The following is an 18,775-nucleotide window of genomic DNA, read 5'->3' on the forward strand; positions in this document are numbered from 1 at the left end:
TGGATGTGGCTAGCGTTCTTTCTCATAAGTCCCTCAGAATTGTCCTGGATCATTGTATTGCTGCTAGTAAAGAAGTCCATTACATTCAATTGAGCCACAGTGTATCAGTCTCTGTGTATAATGTTTTCCTGGTTCTGCTCCTTTCACTCTGCATCAGTTCCTGGAGGTTGTTCCAGTTTACATGGAATTCCTCCGGTTCATTATTCCTTTTAGCACAATAGTATTCCATCTCCTTTGTAATTCTTGAACATATTTTTCCATAGCTTCTTACAAGATGACCTACCCAATGTGCTAGGAATCTTCTAGATCTTTTCACAATTTGACTCTCAAATTTAGATGCCTACCTTTTGACATTTAAACTTCCAGATCTTTCATTTAAACATCTCACATGTCAGATCCCATAATTCGACTCCAAAATTATACCTAGAAGCACTAAAAATGTCTACTCCGCAAATTTGACAGTTTTACTAAAAAATATTCCCATTTGATATGTCATATAGAAAAAGAACATGTCAATAAAAACATTATTAATCTGAGTTTGTAGTCTATAGTCATTCCAGAGCTGTACTGATGGGTTTGCCTTTCACTTCTCAGAAAAATGCAAACAAAAAACAAAAATACCCCTTCCAAAATAAAGAGAAAATATCTGAATTTTCTTAAACAGTTAAGATAATTCTACTTCCTTATGCATAAATGGAGATTTTGAACCTTGGACTTCATCCCCCACAAGTCTCTTAGTATTTCCCCAAATTCCCTTTAATTTCTCCTGCACCTTCATGTTTGTGTGATGTTATAAAGAAAGAGGGTCCTACAGAGATATAGTTATCTAGTGATGTGGATACATCTCTGTATTCTCCCTAGGTGCAGATGATGGGGGAACACCAACCCCAATCACCCTTGCTAGTTGTTATAATCCCTCCTTTCAATAACAGTTACCCAGGGAGGACCCTGAAAAGTTAGGTGAATGGGTAACCTTTTCAAGTCCAACCTGGGGTTGGATAAATTATTAATAATAGGGCTCTGATTAGCCTCACATTTGTTATCTGACTGCATTAGCTCCCTCCCCAAGGGTCATGATATAAAGACCACTCAGGAAGGTACTTATCAAACACTCTTTATCTATAATCTATAATTAGAGAAAGGATAATCAGGATAAGGTTTGGGGATTAGAGACCCTGTCAATCTAATATCTATAACTAATTAACACTTAGGACTGGAGGCTATTGATTTAGTAGAAGCTGGAGCTTTGTTCTTCACAACCCCTCTGAACCAGTCTGGCCACTGCCAAGCCAGAGAAAGGTGACTGCTCTTGATGCAGCTGTATTGGCGATTTTATTCTCTCAGCTTTCTCACTATCAGTCATTGGTGATGGACTAGCTCTCACAGTCTTCAGGAAATATATTCAAATCCTACTAACTCTCTTCTTCATAGACCTCCCAGCCTCCCTTCACCACCCAGGGACCCAAGACCAAAGACCAAAGACCAAAGACCAAAAGACCAAAAGCCCAAAAACCCCTCCAGGTGGCTGTTAGGGTTATTTATACTCCCAAGCCAACTGACTTTTGCCCCTGGCTCATGGCATCTGGGAATATTCCAATCTCTCCAACTGCCTCCCTTGTCAATCAAGGTGACATCCACCATTTCTCAGGATATGAATATAACAGTGGTCACATTATATTTTTTATAAGTTCTGTGGCTCCTCCCTTTTGCTCTTTTCTTCATGAGCATGGCTGAAGTTAGTTTAGAACCTTTCTACTCTAGTTTTTTATGTTAGTTTATTATTAATAAAACTTTAAAAATATAAGAGTATTGAATATTAATTTTAAAACCCACACACTACTTTTAGACCTACATAATTCTCTAGACTTAAAGTTCTACCCTTTAGCTTAAGGCTTCTCAGAAGAGAAATGTACTTGAGGTTTCTAGAGTTGCTACCTTTTCCCATGAAATCTGCATAATTCACTAGTGGAGAATAAAGTCTAGGATTGCTACTCCACAAGGTAGCTCTTTCTTCCATTCCTCCACATAAAGACAATTCCCCTTTTTATCACTAGGAGATTGGTGGGGATTCCCTCACCATTCTGTCTGTGCTGCTTTTTTTCCCCAATTTTTTTTAAACCCTTAACTTCTGTGTATTGGCTCCTAGGTGGAAGAGTGGTAAGGGTGGGCAATGGGGGTCAAGTGACTTGCCCAGGGTCACACAGCTGGCAAGTGTCTGAGGCCAGATTTGAACCTAGGACCTCCTGTCTCTAGGTCTGGCTCTCAATCCACTGAGCTACCCAGCTGTCCCCTTCTGCTTCTTTTTTGCTATCTCTTCTGAAGCTGGAAGGTTCCTTGAGGGGCTTTGCAGATATCAAGATTTTGCTCACAGAGGGCTTATGTTCATTTGATGTGGGCAAGGCTGATTGGGGTCTCATCCAATTGATTGACAGCTCAGACCAACTCCATTGCAAGGAAACAAGCTTTATTGTAAGAATATAGTAACAGGATAGCTAGTAAAAGAAGAAACAAGTAAGGTAAGGCTTGTAAATAAAGGTAAGTAATGCTAAAGGTGGGAAGGAGTTTCCAGGAATTACTTTTATCTTGATTAGTTACTAAGGCAGTGATCATTTGTTTGGGCAGTTGTTGCCCTGTGTATGTCTCAAGGGAACTGATGTACTCTACTCATGGTCCACTTTGATCTGCATGGCTTTTTGTCCATGGTTCACTCTGTTTGCCCACTGATGGTAGATGGAGGGAGTTGTGGGGAGGGGCTGTTTGGGGGGGGGGGTGATCCAGATTGGGAGAAGGGGATAGGAAGGAAATTGTGATGTAAATAGGATGCTAATGATATGTTAAATGCCTCAGGGCAACTTTGGTAAAATTTTGCTCTTTTCTGCACAGCTGCTGAGAAAGACAATGGGTGTGGAAATTGAGCCTTGTTTGAATCTAGTCCTGGGAAACTAGTGCATGGGAAACTGAACCACCTGTCCTTGTGGTTCAAAGATTCCAAACAAATGACTAAATTTTGTCTAAAGATTGGTGTAAGGAGTTTTCTCATAATTGTGAATCTAGGCAGTTCATATATCTTACCTGAAAGGTAGCTCCACACTAATCATTAGTTATTGTTTCTATATTCTTTTGATTGTTTACAGATACTTGGCAGGGTTTGTGGAACATTTCAGCCCACATCACATTCATTGCATATAATCCCTTTTCAGTTCTCCCTTTTAAAACCCAAGTCCCATGGATCAACTTAGATCTACACTAATATGGAATAATTAATTTTTACCAAATGATAGAAAACAGTCATTCCTCTTCAAGGAGGTGTCAACAATCCAAGAAATAGGTAGGACAAAGATATTTTTACATTTTATTATTAAGGAAACATAACCAGAAGTCCATTCCATACTGTGACACAGGTCCAGAAAGCATGATAGCAGAACCAGGGAGTATGGTAAAGAGCAGGGATGGTGAACCTTTCCAGACACTGAATGCCATGCCCCACCCCCCAGACCAAATGCCTAGCAGCTTCCCCACCTCCCACCCTACCTCTCGCCTTACCCCATTGCTCCCATTGGACTGCTGGGCAGAGGGGCAGGTGAAGTGAAACAATGTCCTCAGAGTTAGGGTTAGATTAGAAACGAATTTAGGATTAGAGTTAGGGAGAGGAGTGGTCCAAATGCTCTCCTCCCATCCAGCTCTGCCACCTGTAACCCATCTACCTTATCCCACATAGGAGGGAGGACGTGGTCCCATTGGGTTGCTGGGCAGAGGGGAGGGTCAAGTGAAAAAATTTCCTCAGGCAAGTGGAGAGCGGGAGGGAAGCAGCTCTACCCTGAGTCCCTCTGGCTTTCTAGTAACAACCTGTGGCAGGCAATGGGTGCATGCCCACAGAGGGGTCTCTGTGTGTACATTCTATCATGTGTGCCATAGGTTCACCATCACAGGTATAGAGGGAATGATTACCGGTAGGTAGCATTCATGGTGCAAGCAAGCTAAACCCAGATCTGGATCAGGGGAAGTTGTCTCAAGATGCCAGGAAGCAAGAGGACTGGCCAGTTGCCTCTAAAGAGTTAGAAATAAAAGGCATGATAAAAGTTGATGTGAGGCTTAAACCTTCTGACTAAATAAACTTTGACAAACCTATTGGTTCATTTAATCTCACTCTGATTTCTGTGGGGTTTTTGTTGACTCTGACCTGGCAGATATATTGCAGCAGTCCACCAATGACTTTATGACTACTTCTTGCTTTGAATTAGGTCCTGGCTTCTTTCCAACTTTGGGACACTTAATTCATGTCTTGTAGATTTTAGGATTATAGATCCAGAGCTGAGAGGAATTTTGGAGGCTATCTAGTTCAACCCCCTTCATTTTACAGTTGAGGAAACTGAAGCCTAGAGAGGTAAGATAATTCCTCAGAGATAAGATACTCAGTGAAGAACCAGGGCTTGATCCCAAGACATCTCAATTCAACTCCATTATTCTCTCCAAAGACTTTTTTTAAATATAATTCTAGATTGTCCTCTGTGAAATTGGGCAAAAAGTGGTAGTCTGGCAATGTGAAGCAGATTAACATTAACCAAACTCATAAATCACTCATTTATAATCCAGATGCCAATTTATTCATTAATAATATAGGCATCTCTGACTCAACATCAAGTACTATCCATGTATATAAGATATTCCCATGATGAGGAGCTCTCTGCAAGAGACCAAATTATAGAATAGAAAGTTGTTTAGTGAGCAAATAATTCAAAAGGGAAAATTGAATGTTGCCAAAAGAACATTCACATTACAGAGTCTGTAATGTCAGCCCTCTCCAATTTAGGCATATTTATATGTAATGAACCAAGGCCATTTGTCTTAAAATAGAATACCCTTTATCTTCTAATAAACCTTAACAATTCTTACTCCCTAGCCAATTTTTCCATTATTTTTATTACATACCAGGATATTTGGTTATACAATATCATTTGATGCCTTGGATATAGCATATCTAGACTTTAGCAAGATATTGTAAAGTTTCTTATGACATATGAATAAGATGGAGAAATGTGAGCTGAATAATTTCAGAGTTTAATTCTGCATTGACTGAAAGTTTAAAACTGATTAAAGGACTACATAATAAAGTATTGCTTAGTAATTGCTTCTGTCTGGAGAAATGCCTTTAGACTTCAAGGATCTGCCACTGTGCTTGTTATGTATAACATTTTTAAAAATCAGTAATTTGTATGAAGTCATATTTTGCATTCTTATCACATCTATAACTGACATGAACTTGGGAAGGACAGTTAATACATTTTATAAGAAACTCAGGGTCTATAAAATAAAACAAAACAAAATAACAAAACTCCCAACAGGCTATATATAAAACAGTGGACTAATAAGGTAAAACTGAGTTGAGATTAATTTGAAGACCTTAAGTTGGGTTAAAAGACAAATCAACCACACAAATAACAAGATTGGAAAGATGTAGCTGGAAAACTATTTCATGTGAACAAGCTGTAGGCATTTTAGTGGTATGTGATCTCTACTTGATGAGTCAGTAGGGCCCTAGTGGCAAACCTATGACACACGTGTCAGCATTGACACACGTAGCCATTTTCAGTGACACGTGGCCGCATGTGGCTGCATACAGAAAACTATGGGGCTGCATGTGGAGGATGAAACATTTGCTATAGTGTAGTGTAGATACTCTGTGCCGGAGGTCTGTAGGTCAAAACAACAGAACTCCAGCAAAGAGCGTCTAGTTATGGGACTGCCAGGCCATTAGGGGACCTTTGACTTCACTTCTGGCCGGCGGAGCAGGGAGCAGCACAATGCCTCCGGGGACGCATCTCTGGAGGCCCCGTGATCACCATTGCCAGCAACCACATAACCATAATAACTGTCATCCAATCTACTGTTCTGAAGTGTCCTGGATTTCTAATTGACCACCATTACTGAGTTAAGGGGAGGCTGGGAGAGACAAGGGCCTGTGCTATGGGTACCGTTTCCTGCCATTAGAAATAGCGGCAGCCATCTTAATTTACACAAGGAATGCCATCTTGTAGTGTAGTGCAGACTCCATTTCACCACTATTACTGTTGTGCATCCTTATTAACCCCTATTTCTGCTTATTAACCCTGCCATTTCCTAAAAGAAATGTGCCATCTTGGGCAGCTGGGTAACTCAGTGGATTGAGAGTCAGACCTAGAGGTGGGAGGTCCTAGGTTTCAAATCTGGCCTCAGACACTTCCCAGCTGTGTGACCCTGGGCAAGTCACTTGACCCCCATTGCCCACCCTTACCACTCTTCCACCTAGGAGCCAATACACAGAAGTTAAGGGTTTAAAAAAAAGAAAAGAAAAAAAATGTGCCATCTTGTGGTCAGTTAGGCTAGTTAACCCTCTAATTGCCTGCAGGGCTAACAGGTTATAATTTTGTTTTCTGTCACTGCCTCCCTGATGTAGAACCAAAAAAATTAAAAAAACAAGGTTAAGTAAAGGAAGTGGTAGTAGCAGTAGCCGACCCTTTCAAGAGACATGGACTGAGATGTATGGCATTATAGAAAAAAAACAGCAGATCATTTTGCATTCTATGTACTGAAATGGTAGTAAGCAGAACATGGAATATAAATACACATTTTGAAATTAATCATTCCCAGCTCTTGAAAAAAAGTGAGGATAAAAGGAAGGAATATATTTACAGGCAGCTACACCTTTATAAGAGCTGATCTAATTCCATCCTTAAATTTGTAAAAGTCTCTACAAATTTAACATCTGCAAATTTGAGCATTGCTCATTCCATAGCTCAGCATGGAAAAGCACTCAGTGAGGGAGAATTTATTAAAGAAACTCTCCTAAGATGTACACCAGTTCTATTTCACGATATGTGGAATAAAGATGCAATTATTAAGAAAATATCTGAGTTACCACTCAGTAGAAATATTATAAAAGACCAAATAATGATACTGAACACAAATGTGCAACATCAATTAAAGAGAGACATAAGTAATTTTAAATATTTTTCTATCTCTCTTGATGAAACTACTGATGTCACATCACATGCTCAGTTGGCCATTATTGGTTGATATTCTGATGGTCTCACAATGACAGAAGAGTTGATAAAGTTAGTATCAGTGCCAAGTATATCAGGAAGTGAAATATTTAAGGTTGTTATACAAACATTCTATGACCTAAGCATTAATATTGTTATATTGAATCTCTGGGAGCTTGAAGTTCACCTTTGATTGACAAATAAGTCAATTGGATGGAATGTTCCCAGGGAGGCATGCGAGAGGCAGGAGGGGGCAGTTGAGAACCCTGAGGAGAGATTCTGGGTCTTTGACCTGTGCTGAGGCTGGAGATCGGTGGATCCTGGTCTTGGAGTGAGAGGGTGCAAACATCTCTCTGCAAACTCTTCCTGTACTTGATATACTGTTTCAACCTGTACTTGACCACCACCTTGGTGTCTACTGCCCCTAGATATTAGGAGTTTCATCATCTAGATATCTAGGTTTCCCAGGGCCCGGGAGGGATCCAGGAAGTGGGCAGGAGTTGAAGAAGAGGGTGGAAAGGGTGGACATAACTCAACTGCTAAGGCTGAAGAGCTACAGAAGAAGAAGCTGAAGATTTCCCAGCAGTTTACCTACTCTGGTTTAGTCCTGGCCAGGCTGAACCAGAGGGAAGCTACATTGATTCTTCTTTTGCCAGCAGTTAAGAGTTTCATTAGTAACAATTAGAGTAGGGTCTCCTATACCACAGTCCTTTACCCTTATCCTTCCTGTTTAATATATAAAGTTTAAAGTACCTTCCTAAATCAGTTTCAAAGCTTGTTTGGGAAGGGAGACAACACAGTCAGAATATCGTCATTATCCTAGCTGAAGAGCCCAAATCAATATATCAATTAACCCCAGGTGGGTCCTAAAGGATAAACCTCTTTTAACCTGAAGGATCCTGCCTGGGCAACTGTTATAAAGGAGAAGTGTCATCTTATTCCTCTCTGTACATCATTTCTACCACCTCAAATAGATACAAGAGACCTCCCATAATTATAACAATATCTCTAAAGTTGTGTCAGTGATGACAGATGGGGCACGAAACATGGTGAGGGGAAAAGTCTGATTTGTCAAATAGTTTACGGAAGCTATTGGACATCCGATTGTGCCTTTTCATTGTATTATCCATCAGGAGGCTTTATGTGCCAAGGCAGGATTCACTGACTTAAACAACTTAATGTCAGTTTTTACAAAAATAGTTAATTTAATAGCTGCTCGCCTCCTTCACAAGCGAGAATTTTTTGCACTTTTACTGGAGGTTGATTCCATCTACAGTGGACTGCTGATGTACAATAATGTAAGATGACTGAGCCAAGGCAAAGTTCTTGAGCAATTTGTGGAATGCTTTGAAGAAATTAAGATATTTCTTGAGGATAAGGACCTGGGAAACTTAACTCAGCTCAATGATGATAAGTGAGTCAACACCCTAATGTTTTTTACAGATCTCTCTGTTCATATTAATGAATTTTTAAAGTTACAAGGTTTTGGCAAACGTATTGATGTTAAGTTTGGATACATAAAAGCTTTTGAAAGTAAACTTAAAAATTTCAAGTGCGATTCAGAAATTAAAACTTATAGGTATTTTCCTCAGATAAAGTATTTTGAGAAGGTCAGTGCAGCTGTAAAAAATGAAATGGAACCCTTGCATATAAAGTACCAGCATGTTTTAGACTTGTTACTTGACCAGTTCAGTGATAGATTTAATCTATTTAGAAGCCTAGAACAGACTATGAAAATAATTAAGTATCCTGACACAGTAGTCTACAGTAGTTTGGAATTAATGATTTTCAATGGATGCAATTTGATGATTTGGAGATACAACTTGCAGAATTTCAAGAAGCATCTGGGCTCAGGTGTTTGTTGACTTGGGATCAAAACTTGAGAATCTGGAAAGATGCCGCTTGGAGAATCAAGAAGAGTGCCACTATGAACAGGAAATTTGGAGTGCCTGGAATCGATTACCAGACACTTTTAGTACCCTGAAAAATATAGGAAAGGCTTTACTCACAATTTTTCCCTCTACGTATTTTTGTGAGATCTTATTCTCAGCGTTAAATAATATCAAAACCAACAAAAGAAACAGATTGACAGATGAAGTTGGTAGTGCTTGCTTGGGCTTGAAGTGTACAAAATACCAACCTTCAATTGAAGATTTAGCGGCTAAATGAGTTTTTATTAGCCAATGAAATTTAGCAACAAAAAATTCACTAATAGGTTAGTTAAAGAATTCTCCCTCCCCCTCACTTATCTTAGTTCACTGCACCCCACACAAGTTAAATAATATCAAGATCAACAAAGAAACCAACTAACAGACGAACAAAGAAGTTACCAAGCAGGTAAGTTAAATAATTAGTTTATGGTTTATTAAATACAATTATATATTACAATTATACATTTTTGTTATTTAAACTATAAATATTGTGAAATTATGTTTTTTTTTTCTCAAAGTGACATGCCACCTGAGTTATGCTTGGTTTTTTGGCAAATTTTGACACGCCAAGCTCAAAAGGTTACCTATTACTGCAGTAGGGTAATAGGACTGCCAAAAGCACTAATCATGATATAAAGATAGGGATAGGGCCTGGATGAACTGGAGAACATTCCGATCCTGTTGGTGTGAGCAAGCCCTCTACTCCATTGTTTCCATGGCAGTGACACAGATAGTAGCAATACCAACAGTTATTCTGCTAGTTGGCATTTGATTAAGTTACAAAAAATAGGCCAAATCAGCAAGCACTTGGCCAGTTGTTCATGCATCGGGTCCAGTTTCATTCCTCATCTGACTTCTAGGCACCAAAGTTTTGTAGCCTAACCTGGACCATTCCTCGCATTAGCCCTGTCTTTTACTGTGAATTGTTTATTTTGACCCTGCTTTTATTTCCTGTATTGCCTTTTATCTCTAGCTGTTTCCAGGCAATAGACCAGTTTTCTTGCTTCCTGGCATTTGTGGCTTCTTCTGATCTAGATGAGCATTTGGCTTGTACCATGAACCCTGCTTAACCACAGTCATGGCCTAGCTCTCCTTTCACTCCTTCTCCCCTGGGAGCCATGTCATATTAAACAGAGCAGATAGCACATTTTAAAAGGGATATTGATAGATTGAGCATGTTCATAGGAGAGCAGCCAGGATGGTAAGAGGATCTAAAATCTTGGTCAATTCTGTAATTCTCATATCTTGTGATTCTATGATCATTTGCTACAGACCTTTTAATCTACTAAAATTTCTAAGATTATCTCTTAGAATTCTATTGAGGAAACTGAAGCTTGAAGAGGTGAATTAATTTGCCACTGATCCACAGCTATCCAGTATCAGAGTTGTGACTAAAAACTAAATCCTTGACTCTTAATCCAGTGTATCTTCACTGCTTAAGATGCTGAGATGTTGTTACTTCATTATGGGAAGATTTTCCCTATTAAGAATCGTCTATTTTCAAGGTCACTAATACTTAAATGATTTGTGTGGTGCACATTTGAGACTGGTAGAAATACAAATCTCTCTCTAAGGGAATGATAGAAAGGAGTGGGCCAACTAACCAACCCCTATCTGTATTTCTATGAAGTTGAGCTATGGGGATAAAGAATAAGGGGAAATGAGAAATTGGATGACTCTCTCTTATTTTTACTCTCTGTAGCTGACATCAAATGCTTTGGAGGAGATTGTTATATGCTTGTCTTTGGTGTCTCTGGATTATTTCAACTCTCTGCAGTGGGTAAGTTGGGCCACAGTTGGGTTGTAGTGAGGGGGAAAGATGTTTATTCTCAAGAGTCGAGGAATGCAAAGAAAGTAGCAAAGTAACAGGGAAGAAACCTACCTGAATGAAGCAACAATAGTAGTCAAGATTTATGAAATCTCACCAGATGAAGGTACTTTCTCATCCAGGTCTTTTCTTTTCTTTTCATTTCTTTTCTATTAAGCAGCATTTACTTTCTTTCCACACCTACTCCTAGACCCTAAAGAAAACCCAAACCCATATTAAAAATTTCATAACCAAGCAAAACAAATTCCCACAATGTATGTCTCATCTGCACCTTGAAGATATTATGTCCCGGTGTCTTCTTGGGTGGGTAATATTTTTAATGATTGGACTTTTGCAACCAAGTTTGGTCATGGCACTGATCAGCTTTTCTAAATTGTTTTTCTTTACAATGTTGTTTTTCTTGCATACATTGCTCTTGTTTCTGTTCACTTCAGTCTTTGTCAGTTCATATATTTCCCAGCTTTTTCCGAAGCTGTCCCTTTCATGATTTCTTATGACATGGTGATGCTCCATTATATTTATATAATGATTTGTTAGTGAATGGCAGAGTTGTCAACTAATGCACCTCTTTCTGCTCTCTGCACAAGGTCAGGGTACTCTGTAGCAGACTGAGGACCTCTTCTTGTCTTGGTGCACAGATAAGACAGTCCTCAAGTGGAAAAGTTCTATATAAGGCACTCCTGTCTAAACACTGGTCCCAATGTCTACGGACCTCTCTATTTCCTTTTGCTGACCTGGGGCAGAACAAAATGGCTTGCTGATTTTTTTTCTTGGTTTTCCTAATCAGAAATCAATCTGGTGTGTTTTCTAGAGCGTTGTGGAGTAGTCCTAGGGAAGAGTTTGAGTCTCCTAAGTCCTTCTGCCCTGCCATCTTGCCTTGTCTCCCTGGGTCTTAAAGACTTTAAGGAATCATTGCAATCCACATCCACTTTTCTGTATCTCCCAAATGAACAGGTCCAGTGAATCATCCACCAACAGGAGAGGAAAATTCTTTAGAAATAAGAATAATAGTTTACAATTAAATAGACTTTGTGGTTTACAAAGCTTGAAAACAACTTATTTAGGTCAAAACAAGTTGAATTTCTGGGAGCCATATAATTCATTTTAAAGTAATGTTAGTCTCTTCCTAATGTGTTTTCACTAGTATAAACTTTATTAAGATGACAGATGCCGTATAAATGTCAGTGGGAAAGAGCAAATCCCTCAGCACTAGACCACTAAAACTGGGAATGCTGCTAAGTCTCAGTTGTCATTATTGATTTTATTGTTTTTGTTATTATTACAAGATCCTATACTATTAAAAATGCATGCCAATCCCAGGAACCAAAGTGCTATAACAGTGGCTCACAATGGGTGTAAGCTCAAATTAAGGGAGTAGAACAAATCCTTCTATAAAGAATCTGCTAGACTCTTATTCATAAGTAAAGGTGAATGGGCAGAATAAGTATGTGGAACTAATGAAAAGAACTTAATGTGTTTTCCATTTCACATGTGATGTGTATGGACCTGTCTTCCTTGATTTCTGTTCTTCCAATAATTTCTAGAAATTCTCTGTATTCCTTTTCAGTTGTGTTCTCATTTGGAAAAGAGATGTACAAAATAATTCCTTCAGAAGAAGATATTATACTTAAAGTCTGCAAATGTGTATGGGTGAGTCACTAAAAATGTTTTTTCCTCTTTTAGATCAAAGGATAGTAATTATAGTAGTTTGATTGGTCCATATGATTTACCCATGTTGGAAATATCTAGTAAAGAATCTCCCTCCACCAAAACAGAACAGCAACTCTTTTCAATTTATAGTCTAAGAGATTAAGCTAACTGAGAAGTTGTGACTTGTACAAGGTCACATAGCCAATGTTAGAAACAAGCCTTGAAATACAATCTTCTAAACTTAGATGGACTCTTTATCTACTATGTGCTACCACTTAGTGTTAGGATTAAAGGGCTATAAACATTATTGCATATTTTATCTTTAACCTCATGACATTTGGGGATTGTTTCCTAGCCTATATATTCTTATTTTTGCCAAGTTGAAGTTGGTCTTTCTTACCTCTCTACCTAAATATCTTTAAATAGGCAAAGCTTTTTTTCCCCATCATATCCTGCTTGGACAAACTATTATCTAGGGACTGTGAAGTTCTAGGACCAATGTGTCTCAAGGAATCAGAGAGGATATAGATGGAATCACAAGATCATAGAATATAAATAGATATTGTAGGGAGAAACAGAATATAAGGGGGTAGGTCTCTTCTCATGATCCTCTACCTTTTCCTAGTTTGCTATTTCAAACCGTCTGAAGAATCGCTCCAAAGATATTCCAAAGAGAGAGCATTGGTTGGATTGGGCAGCTGAAAAGTATCCGGTGAGTCAGGGTTCTAGGCTTAAGTTGTCCATCAGCAGTGAAGGCCATGTTGTGGAGGTGCTAATAAGTAATGTAGCCTGGGAGCAACTCTGCTTATGGGGCTTTTTGCCATCATTCTTTATAAGTCCAGCTGTGCCTCAATTTTTTCCACTTTCCCCCTATGATAATTTGGTGTGGATTGAATCAGACAACTGCAGAATGATAGAGTTGATATATGACTATTTTTATGGTTGGTTTATGACTATGTGATCTGGTGGCTGAAGGATTTTCCTGATCATTGCAGCCCAGTTGGATAGTCTTGGAAACACAGAAAAAGCACAGTCAGGTTCATAGCTGTTCCCAGCAGAAGAGGAAAAAGCAAAGTTACTATGGAAAACCAAAGAAACTCAGATATAACAATAAGTATCTAAAATCAAATCTTCTATGTTGAATAAAACCCAGTCTTCCTGGGACCCTCAGCTTGAGAAAATCTTTGGCCAAAAAAAAAAGTCTAGAAGGATTCTAAACACAAATCATCTTGTGTAATTCCTTCTTTGTATTTTTCTGTATATAGCCCAAAAGAAGGGAGTTCTTCCTTTTTAGAAGAAAATTCAGAGGAGATTACTTAGTCTTATTTATTTGCTCCTCATTGCACTGTTGGAGTTCTTCCCAATGTCCAACTTAAGTTCTTCTGATTGGAATATTAATTCTGTTCTCTAACTACTATTTATTCCTTATGCTCTGTATATAGATTTCCAAAATGGAACTTTGGGAAGCTTATTTTTCTTTTTTAAATTTCCTACAGAAGCAGCTCATCTTGGAGGTAAAAGCGCTGACCCGTGTACTGTTCCTCTACATCCCACTGCCAATGTTCTGGGCTCTTTTCTATCAGCACGTAAGAAGGGTTCTGAAAGGGATTTCTTTCCAGGCCTTACTCTTACTAGATTTCCTTCCTATCTATATCATGGGGAGAGAGCTGGGTCCTTCAAAACTTGGAGTAGATTCCTAAAATTAGCAAAATTGAGGGGAAGTTAGAGTAGCACTCAGTTCTTAATAAAACTAGTCCCACAGAAGAACTCAATTCTTTGGGCATACACTTCCTTTCCATGAGAACTGGAAATGACATAAGTTCCAGAGTTTACTATTTGTTCACTTACCTCTGGTGACAGCCCTAGAGGGAAGTTAGGAAGACATCAGAAACCATTTCATTTGGTATATATATATATATGTATATATATATGTATGTATATACATATATATATACATACATACCTAAAAATATACATACATACCTAAAAATAGGCTAATCCACATATTTCTACAGAATGTGTTCCTTCCCTATAGAAATAATTCTATCTTAGTCCTATAATGGTGCCATAGCAAATGTAGGTGAATGAAAGACTTTTTTTTTAAAGGAAAGGCATAATGCAAGTAGGAGCCTAAGATTTGGACTCAGCTGAAACCTTGTTGTTTAATGGGATGGGCAAGAAGACATAGTAGAAAGAGTTCTGAATAAGAGGATATAGGTTCAAGTCCTGTCCCCGACACTTATTATCTACATGACTTTAAGCAGGACAATTAATGTTCCTGATTTTTGGACTAGATAGCCTCTGAGATCTCTTTAAACTCTAAACAATAATGACTAGGTCCAGTAATAATGATTACATGCCATTTATATTATATAGATGAGGAAACTGAGGTATTAAAATTTGAAATTTTATGATGAAGATTCATTTATGAATCTTTGGCTAAACCTTGAAGGGCATCTGAACATCCTAAACCTAATCTAGCACTTTCCATAGAAGATCAGACTGCATGATTTCTTCATAGGAACTCAGCACTAACTTCCCAGATCATAGCCATGTGATCAGGGCTTGAATCCTATCAAAGGGGAGAAAATGAGATGAAGCATTCACCCAAGCCCATAGAGATAGAAGCCTGCATCCTAGGCCAAATGACTGCAAATATCTTTTATATCTCTTGCTTTGTTTAAGACCCCCTCCCAACCATTCCATTCCCCTCTCTAAAATAATGTTTTCTTTCACTTGCTATGATTTTAAGAAAGGAAGATGGGATCCTTTTTACCTAACAGGGAGGTATAGTTTATAATGATAATTTAAAAATGAGATGAGGAAGAGGCCCAGGAGCACATAGCAAATGGGAAAGTGGGGGGGGAAGAGAAAGAGGAGAAGCTGGGAGACGTTCATGGAATGAGGGATTGACACCTTCCCCACCCTGTTTGTCTCCATGAAGCTTGTGCTTTCTCCCCACAGTGTATGAAAGTTCTTACGCCGGCATCTCTCTGCCCTAGGGCTCTCGGTGGACTGTGCAAGCGAACAGGTTGAATGGCAATATTGTGAGTAATCAATTCTCAATATTTATTTTATGAACTGTTCATTTTTTGTTTTGCTTTTTTAGAAATTCATTATTTTTATTTTTCAAGTAATATATATTTAATGACTCTTTCCATTGCCCCCTCCCCTACTGAACAAATTTTTTCAATTCCTTAGTACATACCTATGTAGTCCAGCAAAAAAAATCCCAAATTAAACCATGTCTGAAAATTTATGTCATAAAAATTCAATATTTGACAAAAACTCCTGGGAAAATTGGAAAACAGTATGGCAGAAACTAGGTATAGATCAGTATCTCACATGCTATACCAAGAAAAGGTTAAAATAGGTACATGATTTAGATATAAAGGGTGATACCATTAGCAAATTAAGGAAGCATGGAATACTTTACCTGTCAGATCTATGGATAAGAGAAGAATGTATGATCAAACAAGAGAGAAAGAACATTGTAAAATGTAAAATGAATAATTTTGATTATATTAAAAAGCTTTTATACAAACAAGACCTGCTACCACTGAGACTAGAAGGGAAACAACAAGTTGGGGAATGGGAATTACTGCAAATTTCTCCAATAAAAGTCTCATTTCTCAAATATTTAGAGAACTGAGTCAAATTTATGAGACTATGAATCATTTCCCAGTTGACAAGTGGCTAAAGGATATGAATAGGCAGTTTTGAGATGAAGAAATCAAAGCTATGCATAGTCATATGAAAAATGTTCCATATCACTTGTGATTAGAGAAATATAAGTACCACCTCACACTTATTAGATTGACCAATATGACAGTAAAGGAAAGTGATAAATATTGGAGGGAATGTTGCAAAATTGGGACAATAATACATTGTTGGAGTTGTGAACTGATCCACCTATTCTGGTGGGAAATTTGGAGCTATGCCCATACTGGCAATACTACTGCTAGGTCTGGAGAGAGAGAGAGAGAGAGAGAGAGAGAGAGAGAGAGAGAGAGAGAGAGAGAGAGAAGCTATTTGTACAAAAATATTTATAACCACTCTTTTTGTGGTGGTAAAAGAATTGGAAATGGAGGAGATGTCCATCAATTGGGAATGGATGAACAAATTGTGATATATGATTTTGATGGGATATTATCGTGTTATAAGAACTGATGAGCACGACGATTTCAGAAAAACCTGTAAAACCTACATGAACTGATGTAGAATGAGGTAAGTGGAACCAGGAGAACACTGTACACAGAAACAGCAACAGCAACATTATACAATGATCAGCTTAGCTGTTCTCAGCAATACAATGATCCAAGACAGTTCTGAAGGACATATGAAAAAGAATGCTATCCACCCTCAGAGGAATAACTGTGGAGTCTGAATGTAAATGGAATCATTTTTACAATTTTATTTTATTTGCATGTTTTTTGGGGGGTTGGGTTTTATATGAGTACTATCTTACAATAAAATTAATATGGAAATAAGTTTTACATGATAATGTATGTATAGCCCAAATCAAATTGCTTACCATCTCAGGGAGGTATGGGGAATCAAGGGTGGAAAGAAGATAATTTATATCATATTAATTTTGGAAAGTACATATTAAAACTTGTTATTACATGCAATTGGGAAAATAAGATCTTTATTAAAATATTTTTGTAGTGGAGGCTATGGGTGGGGAATGTTACCCTTAAAATCACTTTTTTAAAGGTTTCTTAGTTATAAAGGTTGATTCTTTGAGGGGAAGGGCAGGAAGAGATACATTGGATAATGTGTAGATGATATTTTGTAAAAGGTATCAACAAAAATTATTATTTAAAAACCAAAGAATACGTACATCTCTGCATTTTAAGTTCATCGCCTTTCAGGAACTGGGTGTTATATTTTATCTTCATTATTTTGAACTCATGGTTTACCACTGTGTTGGTTGGAGTGCTAAAATCTTTCAAAGTGGTTTTTCTCTATAATGTTACCACTTTAATATTGTTCTGGTTCTGTTTACTTTGCCCTGTATAAGTGTATAGAAGTCTTAAGTTCATTGAAATCTTTCCAGATACCTCTGAAATTGCTTGTTTCATTATTTCTTGTGGCACAATGATATTCCTACATTCAGAGACCATAGTTTGTTTAGCCATTTCTCAATAGGAGGATCCCCCCAGCTTCCCATTTTGGGTTTATTTTTTCAACCTTTTCTTCCACTACTACCCAATATAAATTCCCCTATTTTCAATCATTTCTGTTCCTCAGTCATTAAGCTGACTCTAGGCAGAGCTGCTGTCTGTGGTGCTGACATGGATCCACCATCAAACCTTCATTTTTCTGGATGCAATGAGAGAAATAATTCTAGCCCAGTCTCATTCTGGTCAGGTTCTGTAGCACAACAGTTCAAGTTGAGCAACAGTCCTACCTCTCCTGTTGATGGAGGGAAGAGAAATGGAAAAAAGGCAGTGTCTTAAAAGATTAGCTAGTCCTTTTCTATCATTTAGAGATGAGGGAAAAGATTCAGAGTGACTTATCCAAAGTCACATAGCTATAATAGTACAAATGGGGCTGGAATCCATTTTTCTTTAATTTTAATCCAGTGATTTTTTCCTGTACATGATTGTACTTCATCCTGAAGCCTACTTGCATGTGTTGTCTTTTTTCCATTTTAATATTTATGTAGATTATTATTTATTAAATTAGAAGATCAAAACATATATGTAACAATGAAAGGGGGGGAAATGCATACACTGGACCTAAACTACAGAACGAGAACTCCAACACCCCAAGCATCATTTTAGCAAAGCCTTCCAGCCCCAAGTCATTTTGATACTTTGTCCTTTTTTATCTTGTGTTACTAACGTTTCTAATGCCTGTGTCACTTGTCTTCCCAATGATGTTGGAAACTTTTTGTGATAAGGAGCCACAGTTTAAACATTTTTTGTTTATTCCAAAGCACTCAGCATAGTCCTGGGCACTTGATATGCATTTGTGAAATTAAAGTGGGTTTCCTCTCAATGAAAGACATTTAAGAAGATCAATTCAAATGTTTTCCCTGAACGCAGAAAACCTATTAACCCATGCTAGTCATTTATCAACAGGATCATGTAATTAAACCAGAAATGTCTACAAAAATACTACTGTAGCATCTCAGAAGCAATCTCATTGGAGAAATGACAGAGGACAAGATCTTAGAGAAACAATAAACAACAAAGTTTCTTTATGTTCCTGTTCAAGAAGAATCAGAAATTGCTTCTTCTAGGTTTGGAAAAAAGATCAGAACTCTCTTGCCCCAGGCATATTCAAAAACTTTTCTTGGTCTCATTCATATTGGTCAGTACTAATCCCTTACTAGGATG

The 18,775-nt window shown here is 37.9% G+C and overlaps 1 protein-coding gene across 1 annotated transcript in view; it reads left to right on the top strand.

Annotated features, from left to right (window-relative positions):
• LOC123241547 (solute carrier family 15 member 2-like) overlaps nucleotides 1-18,775 on the top strand; it is a 91,917-nt gene that overhangs the window by 45,898 nt on the left and 27,244 nt on the right. Inside the window, exons 7-11 of the mRNA XM_044669167.1 lie at nucleotides 10,653-10,730; nucleotides 12,346-12,428; nucleotides 13,054-13,140; nucleotides 13,925-14,014; nucleotides 15,431-15,475. Coding sequence (XP_044525102.1) covers nucleotides 10,653-10,730; nucleotides 12,346-12,428; nucleotides 13,054-13,140; nucleotides 13,925-14,014; nucleotides 15,431-15,475 — 383 coding nt within the window. The remainder of the gene's footprint in view (nucleotides 1-10,652; nucleotides 10,731-12,345; nucleotides 12,429-13,053; nucleotides 13,141-13,924; nucleotides 14,015-15,430; nucleotides 15,476-18,775) is intronic.

The sequence above is a fragment of the Gracilinanus agilis genome, chromosome 3 (genome assembly GCF_016433145.1).
Source record: "Gracilinanus agilis isolate LMUSP501 chromosome 3, AgileGrace, whole genome shotgun sequence".
In the NCBI taxonomy this organism is placed as follows: Eukaryota; Metazoa; Chordata; class Mammalia; order Didelphimorphia; family Didelphidae; genus Gracilinanus; species Gracilinanus agilis.